General features: G+C 40.5%; 1 protein-coding gene across 7 annotated transcripts in view; it reads left to right on the forward strand.

The window, feature by feature from the left end:
• The window catches only part of STXBP5 (syntaxin binding protein 5), a 171,959-nt gene that overhangs the window by 78,238 nt on the left and 75,068 nt on the right, over window positions 1-18,653 (forward strand). For all 7 annotated transcript variants that reach the window (XM_040965605.1, XM_040965608.1, XM_040965609.1 and 4 more), the window contains exon 9: window positions 13,833-13,911. In XM_040965605.1, the coding sequence (XP_040821539.1) occupies window positions 13,833-13,911 (79 nt within the window). The remainder of the gene's footprint in view (window positions 1-13,832; window positions 13,912-18,653) is intronic.

Here is an 18,653-nt window from a genome sequence, read left to right on the forward strand (position 1 = left end):
CGATCTTGCTGCTCCAGGGATGAGGAAATCCTTCCAAGGTCCATTGGCTGACATACTCTGCCTTAGAGTCTCCATTTGCCCAGATACTTGCTGTCAACACTTGACTGGGATAGTCGACCAATTTGTTCTGCCCTTCTTCCTCTGCTATGGTACCATTTGTCCTCTGCAGGTCCCAACAGACTGCCATATCCTCCATGTGCATATGAGTATGCCATCCACTGTTCTAAGCCACTGAAGAGGCCAAGTTCTGACACACGCATTCCATGGTCAGAACACAGCTCCTGTGAATCCCCATGGTTGGAGTTCTAAGTCTGGTGGTTCATTTGGGGGGAATCCTGAAATAAATTTTATCTGAGGTGATATCAGACCTGACTCTTTTGTGTGCTTACCAGTACATGGTCCAGCTCATTCTGTCACCCGCATCCGCCTACACACACACACACACACACACACACACACACACTGGTAGTTGCAATTGCTGGATCAGTTCTATCTCTAGCCTCATCTCTTAGTAACAATGGATACTGTGGCCCAGCCCAGCCCTGCCCACCCCTTGGCCCTCACAGATATTAACAGGAACTCCAGCCAAGTCAGAATAACTCACTCATTGAAACCTAGCTCAACCCAACTGAACCCACTACTGAGCCCATACTCATTCACGCAAATGCCACCAGCTGTCTAGTCAGGCCCACTCCCAGTCCTGGTTCTCATGCTCACCAGCGTGAGTTGCAGTCCAGCAGAGAGATACCCAAAGTTTGCCTACTGGGCCGACCCCAGTCCCAGATCATGCATTCTCCGTATGGTTCTGCAATCTAGCTTGACAGGATTTGCCCATAGACCAAGCACTTGTCATCTGATGCTGCAGCAAAGCCAACCAGTCTTCAGTTATTCTACCTAATGCATGGACCAATGGATACAGTTGGTTAGCCGAGAATGGCTCTCCCAACTCAGTTCATATGCAGGCCAACAGGTATTGTAGCCCACTGGCTTGGTCTGCCCCCAGTCCCAGTTCTCATGTTCACCAGTGGGAGCAGTAGCCCAGGAGGGGAGCCCATGCAGCGCCCCTAGTAGTAGGCTCGTACTCCACCATATCAGGTTTCATGTGTGTTTGTGGGTGCTGCGGTTCAGTCTGGCATGGCCCTCTTCACCTCAGTATTAACCAGGGGTTCAGCATCCTGGCCTTGCCTGGTCTGTCCCCAGTTCCGGCTAATATCCATTGGTTGCTTATAATGTGAATATTTACCTTAAAAAAACCTGATACCTTCTGAATTACTGTAAAAATAAACAAATAGTAAGATAAAGACTTTTCTAACAACATAGAGTTTAAACTTTTTTGGGGGGGTCTTTTTTTCTGTGAGGAAGAGTAATGATTTTTCAAACCATAGATTGAAACATGTTTGTTTTGGTGCCAACGTATTTTACAATTCATGCATATCAGAGGGCCTGAAAAAGTCGTTAAAGTTGGGCCTGGGGTGATGGCTCAATGGCTAAGTCTTCGCCTTGCAAGCGCCAGGATCCTACACAGGTCATGTCCCAGCTGCCTACTTTCTATTCAGCTCCCTGTTGTGGCCTGGGAAAGCAGTGGAGGACAACCCAAGGCCTTGGGACCCTGCATCTGCATGGGAGACTTGGAGGAAGCTCCTGAATCTGCTTGTCTCCTGCCATTGTGGCCATTTGAGGAGTGAACTAGCAGATGGAAAATCTTTGTCTCTAACTCCTTCTCTCCATTAAATCTGATCTGCCTTTCCAATAAAAATAAATAAATCTTTAAGATGTATTAAGTTTATTAAATCAGTAATTGTGAAAAAAAAAACTATGTATGGATTTAAAAAATGTTTGGTACCAAAATAGGCATCTTTGAATTTAGCTCTTCATTAGTGTTTTGAAGTAGCCTCATTAATAAACTTCAAATTTTTGGATATTTTTTTAAAATAGAAAAGCATTCACAGTTTTCCTTGATAATCAGAGACTTCTACTAGTTATTTATTATGACTTTTAGTGTTAATGTGCTTTGAAAAATTTGTTCAGAAGACATAATGCTAATCAGACCACCATGGAATTTTGAAGCCAGAGTGCTTGCTTCTCAGAAGGTTCCATAGCTTCTAACTTTGTAACAGCAAGAAGTCAGTTAACATTTCTGAGCCCTAAGACAGTAGTGAAACAATTCAGTCTTCTCACGTGAGCATTGTGAAGATGGTTTTTATTTCTTTAATACATATTAATTCGCTATGTTATGCTATTAGATACTAGTCTAAGCCCTTGCTCAAATTGGCAGTATGTAAGTAAAAATGCCTGGAAATTATGATGCATGATAAATGTATAAATCACATCATATGTGTGTGTGTTGTGCTAATAAGTTTAATTCTGGAAGTTATTATTTTCTTGATGAATAGATTAGAGTACTGTTCCCTCTACATGTGAGACAGATACAGTTTTGTTTTTATTGGTAAGTTGTTGTAATAACTGTGTTGGGCTTGAAAACATTGTAGGTAGCATTGAATTAAAATTGAATAGTTTTCTTCCCCATCTCAGTAGATGTCTTTTGACTAGGTAAACTAAGCAAAGCATGATTGTTTCTTTTAATCTAGTCTTTATGAACATTAATAAACATTTATCTGGCAGTCAGACAGCTTGAAATCTCATTCCAACTTTGTTGCATATAAGATATATTGCGGGGATAGTTTCTATTTTCTGAAAATTCTTTTCATTTTGTAAAATAGGAGAATTGAAACAAGATAATTGTTAAATTCAGCTTTCTATTAATAGGAGGGTTTCAAAAATTTCTAGCAGGCCTGATGTGATAGCCTAGTGGCTAAATCCTTGCCCTGCATGTGCCAGGATCCCATATGGGTGCCAGTCCATGTCCTGGCTGCTCCATTCCCCATCCTGCTCGCTGTGGCCTGGCAGTGGAGGATGGCTCAAAGCCTTGGGACCTTGTAGCCACATGGGAGACCTGGAAGAAGCTCCTGGCTCCTGCCTTCAGAATTGCTCAGCTCCAGCTGTTGCTACTACTTGGGGAGTGAACCAGTGGATGGAAGATCTGTCTCTCCTCTCTGTAAATCTAACTTTCCAATAAAAATAGATATATCTTAAAAAAAAGTTTCTGGCAACCTAGAAATATGAGATAAATTTATTTGGTGCAAAACATTTTGAAATCTGAGCATTTATCATCATATATATCTTTTCCATGAATTTTATGATTTCTTTTATATGGAAATGAGGCAAGATTTTATTTTGACCCAACAAGATTCTATATTTCTATTTAATAAAGCTATGGATTATCTCCATTCTCTCTTTTGGTCAATTTCTTTAATTATTTAGACACTAGTTAATTAGGAAGGAATGACTTTGCCAACTAGACATGACTCATTCTTACCCAGAAGCAGTCATCTTGATCATGTGACCTAGTGGGCCAGCTTCTCCTCGGATCTCAGCTAATACCCTGGGGCGTGGGAGTGATGTGCTTCAGAATGAGGTTGTGAAATGACTCCCTAAGGAAAGGGAGACTGCTAGTCAGTCAAATTTAATAAACATTCACTATAGGAAGTGACATTTTAAATTTAATTTCTGGCGCGTACTCATCATTGTAATCCAGCCCTTATCAAGGAGTAAACCAAAATTTGGAAGCATTTATTGTGTTAGGGTTGCAGAGGAAAAAATAAAAATTCACAGAAGTAAAAATCAGTGTATGATGTATATGTACATACACATATATATTACAGATGAGACGTGCAAAATTTCCTCTTACTTCTGCAAGTCAGCTGAATAAACAATGAAACATACCACAATTTGAGGATTCACCAGTCTCCATAGAGAATATCAAATAAGGTTTTTACATAAAGTTACACACACACACACATATTGCATACAAGAGTGCAAGCTAGCATTTGGAAACATTCTTGTTTGTAAGCCCATGGGCTCTTAGCTGCACATAGAATTGTGCAAAGTGTCCTCCAGTTCCTCCCAGCAAGATGTGACTTCTGAAGAACTTAACAGGAAACTCTCGCGAGGCCCCCTTAAATGATCAAGCCAGTCTCACCAACTCAGTGGCAGGTGACCATGATCAATAAAGCTGTTATCACTGGGCTTTTAACAGAAGAACTTTGGACCTTGAGGCACACATCAGAAATCCCAGTGTCCCTAGCTTCATGAACAATCGAAATTCAGACATGTCTGGTCACTGGCTTTAAATCGGTTTTATTTCCATACTCAGTAAGAATATTCTTCCTCATTTCAGACTAGTATTTCTTTTTTTTTAATTTTATTTTAATAATCTTAATTGATTAGGGTACAAAGGGTCAAGGGCTACAGGGTGAAAGTGGGTAATACTATTGTTTCCACGCTAATATAATCATTTCCCTGTATCTTGGGTTAGGGGAGTAACAAAGGGAAAAGCTCCACCTAACCTCCCACCCATCCCCAATCCCCAACAGGAGACACTCTCCAAGGGTCCTGCTCAAACAGTTTTGATAGTTTATCGGTTCTGGATTGCTGCCAATCTCACAGTTCCAATCGCAATGAAACCTATTTAGAGTCCACTGGCTGAAAGGCTCTTGATGTTTGGGGTTCCAAGATCAGCAGTTCAGTTGGAGGGATCTCCAAAGAAACTTCATCTGAGATGATCCCAGATCTGATTCTTGAGTGAGTTTGCTAGTACAGACTCCAACACCATCCGTCACACCAATCAGCTTATACACATGCTGGTTGTTGCGATTGCTGGGTCCATTCTGTTTCCATCCCTGTCTTCCTCATGAACCGACGGGTGTTGTAGTCCAGCTCGATCCTACCCACTTCATACTCTGTCCTCATGCAAACCAGTTGGAGCTGCAGCCTAGTTGAGGTACTCCCCCAAACCCCTACCAATTCTGCCCCCTACCTTGGTTCCCATGCTTGCCAGTATGTACCGCAGGCTTGTCCAGTCTGTCCCACATCCCATTTAGCTCTCATACATGTCAGTGGACATGTCAACCAAACCAACATATTATCCAGCCCATACACCTACTGGCAAGTGCCTTTCTGTCTAGCCACCCCTGCCCCATCCTGGTTTTCGTGCTCTCCAGTGAGGGTGGTAACCCTGAAGGAGGTGCCCACTATTTCCCTTCTTGGCCATACCCACTCCCAGATTATGCAGTCTCCAGGTGGTTCTGGCATTTGATTTGACAGAATTAGCTCCCAATGCTATCCTCTGCCAGCTAATGCTGCGGCTAAGCCCAAGCAACCCTCAACCACTCTTAATTTTTGCTTTCACCAGGTGGAACAGTCAGCTCATCGTTAGGCCCACAGGTGGTATAGCCCTGCCTAGTCTGAACTCCCGCCATCCCAACTCATGCTTTCCAATGGAAATAGTTGTCCAGCAGGGATTCCCACGTTCCCCTGTTGACTTTGCCTCCTCCCCGTGATTATCACATGTGCTGTTTGGCCACTGCAACCACATCTGGTACAGCTCATCTCACCTTGGCATTACTTGTTGTGTACTGGTATGTGTTGCAACCGAACCTGGCTTGACCCACACTCTGTTCTGGTGCTTGGATTCACCAGTAGGTAATGTGAACAGGTTCAGCCTGGTCTGCCCCCAAACCATGCCATGTATATGCCAGTGGGATAATTTCCATTGCCTGTTCTGGGTTGTTCCCTGTTGTGCTTCTTGTGCTTACCTTGTGCTGTCCCTTCTTATGCAGGCACTGTGTCCTGCCAGAGAAGTTGCCCAGGCTCCTCCATCAGAACCTCTCCCAATGCCAGTTTTTGCGCAAACCAGTGGGTCCATGAGCCAGCCCTACTCAGTTCACCTCCTGTCCTAACAGGAACAGTGGCTTTCCATGACTAGCCTTCAACCCAATCTGGTTCTCACTGTTGGATGTTTCAACCCAGCCATGGCTATTCCATACCCACATACAGCTCACACATGGTTTAGTAAGGGCTGAGACCTAGCCTAGTCTGTCACACATCTCTCCCCAGTCCTCCAGAGCACCAGATGGTGTTGGACTCTGGCCTGGCTTGGTGCTTCCAGTCCCAGTCCACACTTGGGCCAAGTAAGATTACAGTCGTATCCTGATCCAAATGCAGCCCCAATTCCATCCATGCGCTCCTTGGTGGGAAACTCAACCCGGCTAGGGTGTCCCCTTAGTTCCCCAACCAGGCCTGTTTCCAGCCTTAGATCACGTGCAGGCCGGTGGTGGTTCTGTCTCAGCTTGGCAGAGCCCCTCACTTGTCCTGGCCCCTTGGATGCTGTGGCTTAGTGCCTCTGCCTCATGCAGTTCAGTATGTGCAAGGACCTACATGGCATGAGCTGTGCTCCAACCTGATTTCTCTTGTTTCGTGTGAGTTGAGGTTTGTTCAGCCCTGCCCATTCTGCCCCCTTCCAGTGGCAGCCAGGCCCACCCCACATCCTGTTTAAAGATGCACATTTGGGTGCTGCTGCCTTGACCTACCCTGACTGTTGTGGGTTCCTTTACCCATGAGAGATGGCAGGTGGCATGGTCTCACCTAACTTAGACCATTGCAACCCCAGCCTGCGAGGTAACCAGGGGGACGGACTTGTATTCCAGAGGGTTGGGCCCACACAACCCTACAGAGTCTATCCCCAGGCCAAGTTCTCTTGCGTACAGGATAGTGTCCTGATCCTGCCAAATGTGACCACTCCACAACTCCACCACCCAGTTGGGTAATGGTACCTAACACTGCCAAAGAGGCCCCCATCCATAGCTTTAGTGTGGGCTAGTGTGTGGCGATCAGTGATGTTCTATGCTAATAGTCCATCTCTGTATTCCTAATTGAGCTGTTGCATCTAACTCAAATTATCTTCTGGATACTTCTCTCCAAACCACCAGGTCTTGGTCCCCGTGCATGCCTGAATCTTTGATGACCCTGTTGCTGAGAATCACCCAGAATTCACTTCTCACCTACACTCAAACTGGCCTTACTCATGAGTGTCCCCAGGCAGCAACTACATATCTTAAAAACCCCAGAGTTCACCGCTAGGTGGCCAGCAGGCAAAGCCTGGCACCACTTGGTGCACTGGCCGCCTGGGGGAGGCCGAGGACTCATTCACTGCCTTCTGCACTGCCTCAGCATTGGGTCCGACCCAGCAGTGGCACCCCGCACAGTCGCCACACTGCAGGGAGTGGCAAATGCACCCAACCCCAAGGCCCGAACCTCTCCCAAACTCACCTAGCTGCCAGATCTTAGTGGCATGGCGGAGCTAGGAATTTTAACCCAGTCCCCAAGTTCCCTCATGGTGGACTTACCCTGAGGGAAGAGCTCTCTTGGGTCCTGGGGGAAGCCGAGGACTCGTTCACTGCCTTGTGCCAGTGTCTTTGGCATGAGTCCCCAGCATTGGGTCCGACCCGGCAGGGGCACCCCACACAGTCGCCACACTGCAGGGAGTGGCAGATGCCCCCAACCCCAAGGCCCCGAACCCCACACTAGTATTTCTAATATCAAGAATGTAATTCTCAGGTCTGCCTGAGAATTTTTTTGACAAAATCACAATCCAATAGAAATGTAATGTAAGCTATAAGTGTAATTTCTAATTTACCAATATTAAAAGAGCAAAAAGAAATAGATAAAATCCTTTTTGATAATGAACTCCATTTTAATGGAAACTATATCAGAGTATCAGTTTATCATGTAACTAACCTAAAACACTGAGACATTTTGCAGTCTCTTATTTTATTCTCAGACTTGGAAATTTCATGCTTATCTTATGCTCACAGCAGATCTTAACATTTTGGGGTGCCCAACAGCTATCATTCTGGGTAACTAATCTTAATAGAGGGCATACTTCATTTTAACAACTCTATTAGTTGGTCATATATTTTAATAGGCAAAATTAAAAAAAAAACTTCAATGAATTGTGAGGCTCTTCAATCAATTTTTAGTGAATCTTTATTTAATCAGCAGACATTTATTAAATACTCCTGGTGTATCTAGAGACTAAATGAGTTGTGAACTGGCAGCTGCAGTGCTGCAGTACAGTGCGATGAATGCTGATAAAGGTGTGATGTAGGAATGCCGACTGGTTTTAGGTGAAGGGTATGGGGTGTTTCACATATTTAGAATATATGAACCTGTTCTTAGCTGATCTAAGGCGTGTTATTATACAGCAAAGAACAGGACAAGGTTATTTTAGAAGACACACAGACACAAAAACATTAAAATGCAGGCTGTTTTCTGAAAACTGCAAATGCTTTAATATGTCCAGAATTTAAAATTTCCTTAGGTACATTATAAATAGAACAATGTAGAGGCAAAATTATATATCAAAGTTTGGAACTTCCTGACGATAACTATTAAATGAATTGAAGTGACAGTTTACACTTGAAAATAACACTTTAATAAGAGGAAATACATCAAATGTGCCAGGAGTGAAAAGGGATGCCCAGTTAGAAAACTGTTAAACTAGCGAGCAAATAACAAATATTTTGACGACTACAAAAGAAATGAGAAGAAATGAACCTGCATGGGTGAGATTCTGGAACTAATATTAGTGGAACTCAGTCCAATTTGATATCTGGGTGGTTTGGTGGTGAAGGGTAGAGCTGGGGAATAGGGTAACAGAAGAACAAAGCCTATGTGGCAGAGAAGTTTATGTGACTTATTAAGTAAAGTCTTATGCTTGATCAGATTTTAAGTTAGTTATCAAGGTGCATTCCTTAAGAAGTAAAGTGACACCTACTGGTGAAATGTGGAAATTATCTAAATGTTCTTTGTGTTTTTTTTTTTTTTTTTGAAAATATACCTAGTGTTGTGTCACTTGGTTTGGAAAGTTCTTGCCTTAGTATTACAGATGAATAAATCCGTTTTTGGACCAATGTTAGTAGTCAGTTGCCTGATCTGAACACCTAAACTGGGAAAATAACAGAATATACACATCAAAAGTGCCTTTTGGTTTCCAAGACGAATCAGTGTAGAACAATCATTGTAAAAACAGCTGCACTTTTGATTTACAACTACTCTGTTAGCATCCATGCAGGTGACATAAAAATTAACTTATCAAAGAATAAACACCAGGTTGTTTAGTAAGTCTGAACGGGGCTGGGATTGTAGCACAGCAAGGTGAGCTGTCTGCTAACACATCTGCGGAGGCGTCAGAAGCAGCAGAATGTAAGCCACGTTTCAGGGCCCCCGCCTTCTCTGGGACATCCAGGTGCAGTTCCTGACCCTTGGTTTAGGATGTGATCTAGCCCTGGCTGTTGCAGCCATCTGGGGAAGAGGCCACTAGGTAGAAGCAGATAAGTTTCTTTGTCTCTCTCTCTGTGTAATTCTTCCTTTCAGGCAAAGCAATAAGTATTTTAACAAGACAACTAAGCAACAAGAGAGTTAAGAATTTTGTGCCTAATTGTGTTAAGGAAGTTACACAAACTCAGACTTTCAGGAATTTAGTATAGCATTCAGAACCCTTCTTTGAAAATTGTTGCATTGTGATGAAAATTGAATATTGATGATCAGTATTGAAATAAATGAAAGGAATTACATCTGAATACTTGTTCTGCTTCATAAAACAGAATATAGATAACAGTGATTTTTGAAGCAAATGTAAACTTTGAATTTGCAATCTCAAATTTAGTTACTCTAACAATAACTAGGGTTTGCACAGAATAAAGTCCTCCTTCACAGAGAACGTTTAAATTCCTTATTAAACACATTGCCGTAGGAGTTGAGATTCTTAAGTTGTTCTTTGGGCAACAACAGATTGATGTTCCGACTTAAACCTCTCTTGTTTTTGGCCTTTATCTTTCAAGGTCTTTCTTTTTTTCCTTCTCAATTCTTTCTCTAATCTCAACAGGTTAGTCCTTTTTCCTCCAGCCCAGTCTTTCCGAGATGTTCTGTCTAGTCTTCTGTCTACCTTTATCCAAATCACTTCCTAATTCTTGTAATCTGGCTTGCCTGAGATTCAATTCAAATTGAGCTGTGTTTTCATTTCTTCATATGGTGGAAAAAGGCGTGATCTGTTGGATTCTTAAATTAAGACAGGATTAGATGGCCCATTACCAGTTTATAAACATATATCTACAAAAATGATAGAGATGACATTTCATATCAGTGGGGAAAGAATTACGATTCGGTAAGTAATGGTGGCATGTACATTCAAATGTCAAAACTCATTAAATTATACCCATTAGTTATATGTACTTTGTGCCTTGGCAGTTATAACTCAGTAAACTACAAATAGCACTGAGTTGATTGATTATTCACTGAATAAATTATCTTTCAGATACTAAAACACATATTAGAAAATAATTAAATACAGTGAGTAAGAAGAACGACCAAAACAAACAAAACGACCTGGTAGATTTTTTACCTATGTTGACTAAAAACGGGGTCGTGTCACACTAGCTCTTCTCCCTCATTCTGCTCCAACCCCTTACCTGCGTCACCAGGTAAATTGTGTCAGAAATATTTGTAGAAACATTGGCGTTGGTTCACAAACATATACATGTAGGAAAGTCTTCTCGGTGATTTTTTTCCCCCACAAATTAGGATTGTAGCAGTCTTTCTGGTATCTTCCTTAGTGCACTCTAAATTGCTGCAAACCTTTTGACATCCTCTGTTTCCTTCATCTTAATGGCTGTGCAGCTGTTAGTCGTATTACAATTCAGTTAGCTGCTTCAAATTCATAAGCATTCACTTTGTCTCCAGTTCTTAATCTCGACAAATTATGCTGCAATTACCATCTTTCTATACATTCCTTAGAATGAGCTGCTTTTTCCTATGAATTCATGCTTAGTAATATTATCACCGTTTTTTAAAAACTAAAGACTTTTCTTCTGTTTTCTACAAATATTTTCAAACTGAGCTGTTTCCAACTTCTGTATCCTTCATATTCCACAGTGAAGCTGTCTGAATCTGAGCTGTCCTTTATGAGTAGTGTTTTTCCTTTTAAGCTACTTCTAAAACATGGAGTTTAAACTTTTTTGGGGGAGGGTCTCCTTTTTTTGTAAGGAAGAATATTGATTTTCAAACCATAGATTGAAACATGTTTGTTTTGGTGCCAACGTATTTTACAATTCATGCATATCAGGGGTCCTGAAAAAGTCGTTAAAGTTGGGCCTGGGGTGATGGCTCAATGGCTAAGTCCTCACCTTGCAAGCGCCAGGATCCTACATAGGCACAGATCATGTCCCAGCTGCCTACTTTCTATCCAGCTCCCTGTTGTGGCCTGTTTCTTCTTTACAAAATGTGTATTGTATTTATTTGAAAGGTAGAGGTAAAGGGAGAGAGGGTGAGGGAGGGAGGTCTTTCATCCACTAATTCCTTCCTCAAATTGCCACATCATTCGCCAAATAACCACAATGACTGCAGCTGGGCTGATCAAACTAGGTGCTTTCTCCACATCTCCCACATGAATACAAAGGACCAAGCAATTGGGCCTTCTTCTACCACATTCCCCAGCCACCTTAGCTGGGAGCTGGATCAAAAGTATAGCATCCTGAACACAAATCGGCGTCCATCTTGGATGCTGGCACTGCAGGCAGCAGCTTAACCCCCTGCACTGTGGCACTGGTCCTTGAGTTAGTTTCAGTAATTATCTTTTTCAAATAATTGTTTCATCTGAGTTTTCTGCTTGTGGCCTTTCAGTTTATTCTATCCCTTTAAACTAAAAAATGTAGGTTCAAATAGTTTATTCTAAACGTCAAGGGAAATGGCATAATAAATTAATCAGACAGCATGAATGCAGTGGAGGGGATTAATGTCCATGAAAAATGAAATTATGCAAAAATTTCAATGATTTTATAATTCTCGGGCATGCAGTACTTTGATCGCATATTTCGTGAACTCTTTGCCGTACCTATTAAACGACCGTGTCATTTCCAATTCTACGTGACTTGAAACTTCTCTTTTTTCGAGGGGTGGGGAGGCAGTCTTAGGTAAAGCATTTTCAATTCTATATTTTCATCTCACCATATTCTTTGTAAAGGGATGCTGAGAACAATATTTTTTTGTTAAAGATTTATTTATTTGTTTGATGAAGTTCAAGAATGAGAAAGAAAAACTCCCTTTATTGGTTCACTCTCTTTACGGGCACAGCTGGACCAGGCAAAGCCCCCGTCCTGAAACTTCATCTAGGTCTCCCACATGAGTGACAGGTGCCCAAATACTTGTGCTGCTTTCCCAGGTGCATCAGCAGGGAGCTGGATCAGAAGTGGAGCAGCCAGTACTCAACTAGTGCTCTTTGGGATCCCAGAATTGAAGATGATGGTTTAACCCACTGCAAAAGCTGGTCCCTGAGCTTTCCTTTATTTGTGTCATTAACCTATTGGATATTTAGTAGTATGTTATGTAATTCTCGTATTTTAACTTTTTCCATTTTTTTTCTTGCTGTGGATTTCTGATTTTGTTTGATTGTGGTTAGAGAACTTCGTATATTCTAGTCCATTGAAATCTGTTGAAGTTTATTGCATAGTAGAATCATATGCTCTGTCCTAAAAATGTGTATGGGCACTTAAGAGGAATGAATATTCTGTTTTTATTAGATGCTATAGCCTCTGAATGTCTGGTGTCATTGGCTTACAGTCTTATCTTCTATGCTGTTGTTCATCTTCTGTTTGGTTGTTCTGTCTGTTGTTAATAGTAGGGTGTGTTGAGGTCTCTATTAGTTTTTTTTTCCCTGTATTTTTGTTAGTTTTTGCAACATGAAATATTTTGTCGTGTATTAATTTCTTTTCTAAAATATAGCTTTATCCAGATATCCTATTTCTAAGAATTTAATCCTACAGAAATATTCATGTATTCATTCATTAAATTGCATACCCAATATGACATAAACAGTATTACCATGGGGATATGACAAAAAGCTTACATGTTAAAACCTTTGCTTTCCTGGAATTTACGTTCTTGTCAGTCGGGCAAAAGCAAAGTAAAGAATGCACAGTAGCCCTTACAAAGAAGTATTTTGAGATGAAATAAAGATTGAAAAATCTTTACCTAGACTGCCTCCCCACCCCTCGAAAACAGAGAAGATCCAAGTCACCAGAATTGGAAATGACACAGGGGTTCGTAAAAAGGTACTGCAAAGAGTTCACGAAAAATGCTATCAAAGTATCTGGCAATGCCCGAGACTTTAAAATGGCACGGAGTTTCTGAGAACGCTATGGAGGAGGAAGGGAGCTGCTGTGGTGAAGACATGTCAGAATGGCCACTCCTCCCGCAAGACCAGCCCCACGCGTCCTGACTTGTCAGAAAGTGCTAATCATCTCAGAGATGGTGAATCTCTGAAAAATGGGAGAGTTTTCTTTATGTACTTTTCAGTGTCTCAAATCTCTACAATGACCATATAAAAATTGGCAACTGGAGTTAACGAACATTTTTAGAAATAATCCAGATATTTAGTGGAGCTGGTATGTTTTAGCAGTCTTCTGGGTATAAAAGTGGTTGAATTTTAATCCAGGAGGAGAACTATTAGTGAATTTGTTACAATGGAGAATGATTTTGTAGTCAGTCACATTTGAATGAAGATTTGATACAGATTTATGCTTTTTGAAGATGTGATACAGGTTTAGGTTTTTCATATCTAAAATTTATTTTCAGTTACCAAGTTCAAAATCTGGTTCTCTTATGTTCAGTTAAGCACGTTTTGATGACTATCAATTTCTCTTAAGAGAATGTTATAAAAATGATGTTACTAAGTCATTCATTTTCAGTATTTTATTTAAGATAATCATTCTGCTTACTCATTGGAAAAAATATTACTTTGTATTACATACTTCTTTCAAAGATAACAAAGTATTTCATAATAAATTTTATTATATTTCACTTTAATTTTATGAATTATCAATGTAAGAATTAAGAGCAACTTAGAATTTTAGAATTTAATGCAGGAAACTATATTTTAGGAAAACAGTTAAAGGATGGGAAGAAGCCAGAGCCATGCAAACCTATCCTCAAGGTGGAATTCAAAACGACTAGATCTGGGTAAGATTTTTGCTTTGTTGCCAATATTTGTTGTATATGATTACTCAAATAGCATAGGTAGCTATTTTATCATTATTTTTAAATGCCTACTTTAAAATTATATCACCCCGTATTAAATCTTATGCTTTTTTTGCTTATTAAAAGAACTAAAATTAATAGATTTAGGATAAAACATTTTGTGTTTTTTTGTTAATTAATAGGTTTATAGAGTATATTGGGAAAATTTGAGTTATTATTCTTCTCAAACTTCATGTCTTTTAATTGTCTAATCTTTAATAGTGTTTATTCACTAGTGAAAATAAGCAAGCAATGATGAAAAAAGGATTTAAAACTTAACCTGTTTATACTATATATGTGTTAATTAAAATGAATGTCCTTTAGAAATAAAATCTTTTTGTAAAATACTACAATTTTTAAAAATCTTATTATAAAAATAAATATAGTTTACTATTGAAGGAAATCTTTGGTTGTGTTTAAAGAAAGTTAACTGTATGAAAAATGAGAATTAGGAGTTTATATATCTTATGTATATTTTTCTGTGTCAACAGTCATAGTTAATATATAATCAATAAATGTTGTAAAATTTTTCTTTGAAAATTTTAGTAAAATGCTTCTTTGAAAGTTCCACACCTCTCCAAAGGAGTCCTAGGATTTAATCTTCTAATTCCCTAGAAAATGTGTGTTTGTATTCACTACAGCTGTGTAATGAGTGGACTTCTGCACTGGTTCTGGCTCCAGTAGCATTAACTGAGGACTTATTAGAAATGGAGAATCTCAGATTCTTTGCGAGAATTCTTAGATTCTAATGACTGAACAGAAACAGTACTGGGGACTGGAGGACAATCTGTGTTTTAACTGAATCTACAGGACACTTTGAGGCATGCAGAAGTTTAGAATCATTGTAGAGTCACTGTAAATGTAAAGAAATGCTGTGATTAAAACTGGCACACGTTGGCTTTTAATTTGTTTCCCAGACATATTCACCTTAGCTCTGCTCTAATTTGAGAAAAGGCACTCACTAAAAAAAATGTCTTAAGTCTTAAAATTGCTATTATTTTCCTCTTTTGCCCTGTGTATCCTGCCATTGAGATCCAGTAGATGCACTGTGTCCAGAGATGAAATGAACTCCCAAATGTCTAGCATCTTTTTAATCGACTGTTAAAGCCCTAATTGTGTGAGCTTTGGCACGGTTACTTGACTTCACTGGAGACAGAGATGTAAAAACCTTGCTGAGACGTCTAAAGGTGGTTGTGGCAAGTTAAGTCAGATACCACTGTAAGCAAAATAGTTCATACGTTTCTTGGTTCTTAATAAATTCTCTACACGTGATTGGGGAACAATTTTATGTCAAAAAACTCTTGTGACCCTGCTGGATGTTGTTTCCCAATTCTTTCTCTAAATTAGGGAAATTTTCCCTTATTATTTCATTAAATACATTTTTAAACCCAGCAATTCTTCTGCACCCTCTGTGACTCCCATGACTCTTACATTTGGCCTTTTATTAATATCTTTCAATTCTTGAATCCTTGTTTTGGCCTGATGCAGCTCTGCTTCCAGCTTTTTGTTTGTTTCCTCCTGGTGACAGGAAATATCTTCCAATTCTGAGAGTCTTCTGCCTCTTTCATTCTATTTTGGAGACTCTGCACTGCACTTTTAATTTGCTCCACTGTATTCTTCATTTCTGATATATCAGCTTTCATTTGATTTATTTCCAGTGTGATATGTTCCTTGAATTCCTTGAATACTTGCTTCACGTGCTTCTCGTTGTTGATAAGTTTTATAACAAGTGCTTTGAATTCTGTATCCCCCATTTTCTCTGATGTCTTCCTGAGTGAACTCTGAGGTTGGCAAAGGGTTTTGCTCCTTTGCAGGGGAGTCTTCAGTAGTATTCCTGTGCCTCTCTCTCTTCTTTTGCTCTTGGTAATTGTGCTTCTGGTTATCAGATTCTTTTTCTTAGGGCAGGTTTTTAAGCTCTGTCACCCACAGGTCTACAGTTCAATTTTACTTATTGCAGTTGATACATGGCTCTTTGTTTGGAGTCACTTGTGCCACCCCCTCAGCGAGTTCCAGGTCTGGGTTCTTATGTTAGATTTCCACCATGGTCTCTGTAGCCCCAGCTCCTGGCTCACCAGTCTCCACCTCCTGTGATACCATGCTGAGGCTGCACTGTTGTCTGTACAACCTTTCTCCCACTTCTGATTGGAGCAGGTCCCAGGATTAGAGAAACACCAGGTGTCCTATACAGCTAGATTGTTGGTTGATCTTCCCGGAAGCTATTGGCTGTTAGGTCTGAGGGCCACCCAGACCTATTTTGACCCATATGATGCCAGAGTAGGTATTATTTTCCTGTTGAACCAGTGCAGTGCACTGAGCAGGGTGAGGTCTTGCCAAGCTCAGCACATGCGCAGCTCACTGTTGCCCCCTGCAGTCTTAAATTCTTTGCCACACTACAAAAACTAGAGTTCTTCATCTGCTGGTTGTCAGGTCTGAGGGCTACCCAGACCTATTTTGGGTGGAACCTGTAGGATGCCATGTTGCTGGAGTTTACTGACTCAGAAATGAGTTCACTCCCAGCTCCGTGCATGTGCAGTCCTGCCCTATAGCCCTTGCCTCCTTAAACGCTATGGTGCCCAACTCAGCTCTAGGAGGCTGACTGTGTTAAGAAATCCACTCTTTTCCCGCACCATCTGTCTGGGACCTGAGGCTCTGTTTGTGCTCCTGGTGAAATCAAACAGATGAACAGAATGAGCAGTTCTTTGGGTTCCCCTCCAGAGGTTCCGGTAAACATCGCTTCCCACCTGGTTGCTGATGGAGTTCCAGCTGTCGGTGGAGTTCAGATCGCCACTCGCTGAATGCTGCTGGGGTATCAGTCACTGCCACACCACACTGTTGTGTCTGCTGCTTTCCCGTGTCTGTCAGTCTACAGGTCCCCTTCTGCTGTTGTTCTGTCCTCTTCTATTTCCTGGGATGTGCCCTCTCTGCTTCACGCTGGCTAATATTTCTCTGTCTCTTTAATGTGTCCTTACCCTATTCCACCATTTTGATTCTCCAGATTAATCACTTCTTAACCAGGAGTCAGCCTTATTTCTCTGGCATTTTCTTTTTCTTCTCTTTGAATAGAAATCTTTCTAGAATGTAGAATTCTCTCCTATGCTTTTATAGATCAGCCTAAGTGTCTCTACCTTAAGGATGGCCTGATCTCATTGGCAATATTGTATCTTCGAGTAGTAGTTTATCCCAGTGGAGCATGCAGTACTTTTTTTTTTTTTTTACTAGAATTCACATTCATCATTTGTAATGAACATATGCCTCCTCCATTATATTTTCAGCTTGTTTAAAGTATAAGGCATACATGTCTCATTTCTAATAGTCATATTCCTAGCATGGGGTTGCTGAGTATAGGAATAGGAAGTTGGTAATGGTATAGTACAGAAAAAGTTTGAATCATTAGATGTGCTAAATGCCTGGTATATAATCTGAATCAAAAATATAAACTGACAAAAAGATTAACATGATATAAAGCTTTTCTTATTTAGTGAAGTAAAGCAAGTAAGGGTACAAGTTTACATAACTTTAGATTTAATTCATTGCCTGACCAGTTTTTAATGAAACGTCTTTAGGATCAGGTCACTTCTGTAGAAGATTTGTTTGAGGAATGGTTGTGGCAGTGGCAGTGATTGATTGGAGGAGTGCGAGCTCCGGAGCCGGGCCTTGGAGTCGTCCCTCAGCTTTGCCCTCACTCTACATTCTGGGGCAAACTAAGTTTGCTGACTCAGTGTCTCTATCTGTGAAATGGGCATAAAAATAGTGTCACGTTCTAAGAACATTGTTTTATTGCTTCTGACAAACATCTGTGATTAGGTTATTCTGTCTTTTGCTTTTGTCAAGCCTATGCACATGTGGCAAATTTGGACGAACTTAAAGAACTTGATAGTCTTTCTTAGATGGAGAGTAATCATAGATACCTTATCATTTAATACAGTGTCTTTTTTGTTGTTGTTTTTCATTTCATTTTAAGAGTTTTAGATATCAGGTAATGGTAACTCATTAGTTGTTTTTGAAAATTTTGTTTAGTTGTGACTATCCGGTTAACATGTATTCTTGGTTAAGGCTGTTTATAAGCTCATAACACTTTTCCACTGGGTTGATGGTTCCCTTTCCAAATGGCCTCAACAGCCACGGCTGGACCAGGCCAGAGCCAGGATCCAGGGACTTCATGTCCTATGTGGGTGACAGGGACTCAAAACTTGGACTGTCTTCCACTCCTTTTCTGAACACATTCGCAGGGAACTGGATCAGAAGTGCTGCAGCTGAGAGTCAAACCACACTCATGAGATTTGTGCTCCACAGGCCACAGCTTAATCCACTGTGCTACAACACTGCCCCTGACCCCCGCCCCGCCAAAGATGGATTTATTTTAGTTGAAAAACACTTTCACACATTGAAAATGAGAGAGAAAGAGAGAACTGTGTCTGTGGATTGTCAAGCTTGACTTTGAATATCATCTGCTTAACTTCACTGACCTTTTTACTTCAGAAAAATGAGAATGATATTTCTTCTTTATGAAGTTCTTCATAACACCATGTTATGTGTCTAGCACTTGAGGTGTTTGGCAGGTGGATTGTAAAGAACTTCATGGAACTGCGTATTTTAAAAATGTATAGATTTTTGAAAAAATTACAACAAAATGAAGCTTTAAATTTTAATTTGATTTTCCCAAGACTTTTTTTTTGAGGAATTAC

This window comes from Ochotona curzoniae, unplaced genomic scaffold (genome assembly GCF_017591425.1).
Source record: "Ochotona curzoniae isolate NIBS_2020 unplaced genomic scaffold, NIBS_Ocur_1.0 scaffold_3890, whole genome shotgun sequence".
In the NCBI taxonomy this organism is placed as follows: domain Eukaryota; kingdom Metazoa; phylum Chordata; class Mammalia; order Lagomorpha; family Ochotonidae; genus Ochotona; species Ochotona curzoniae.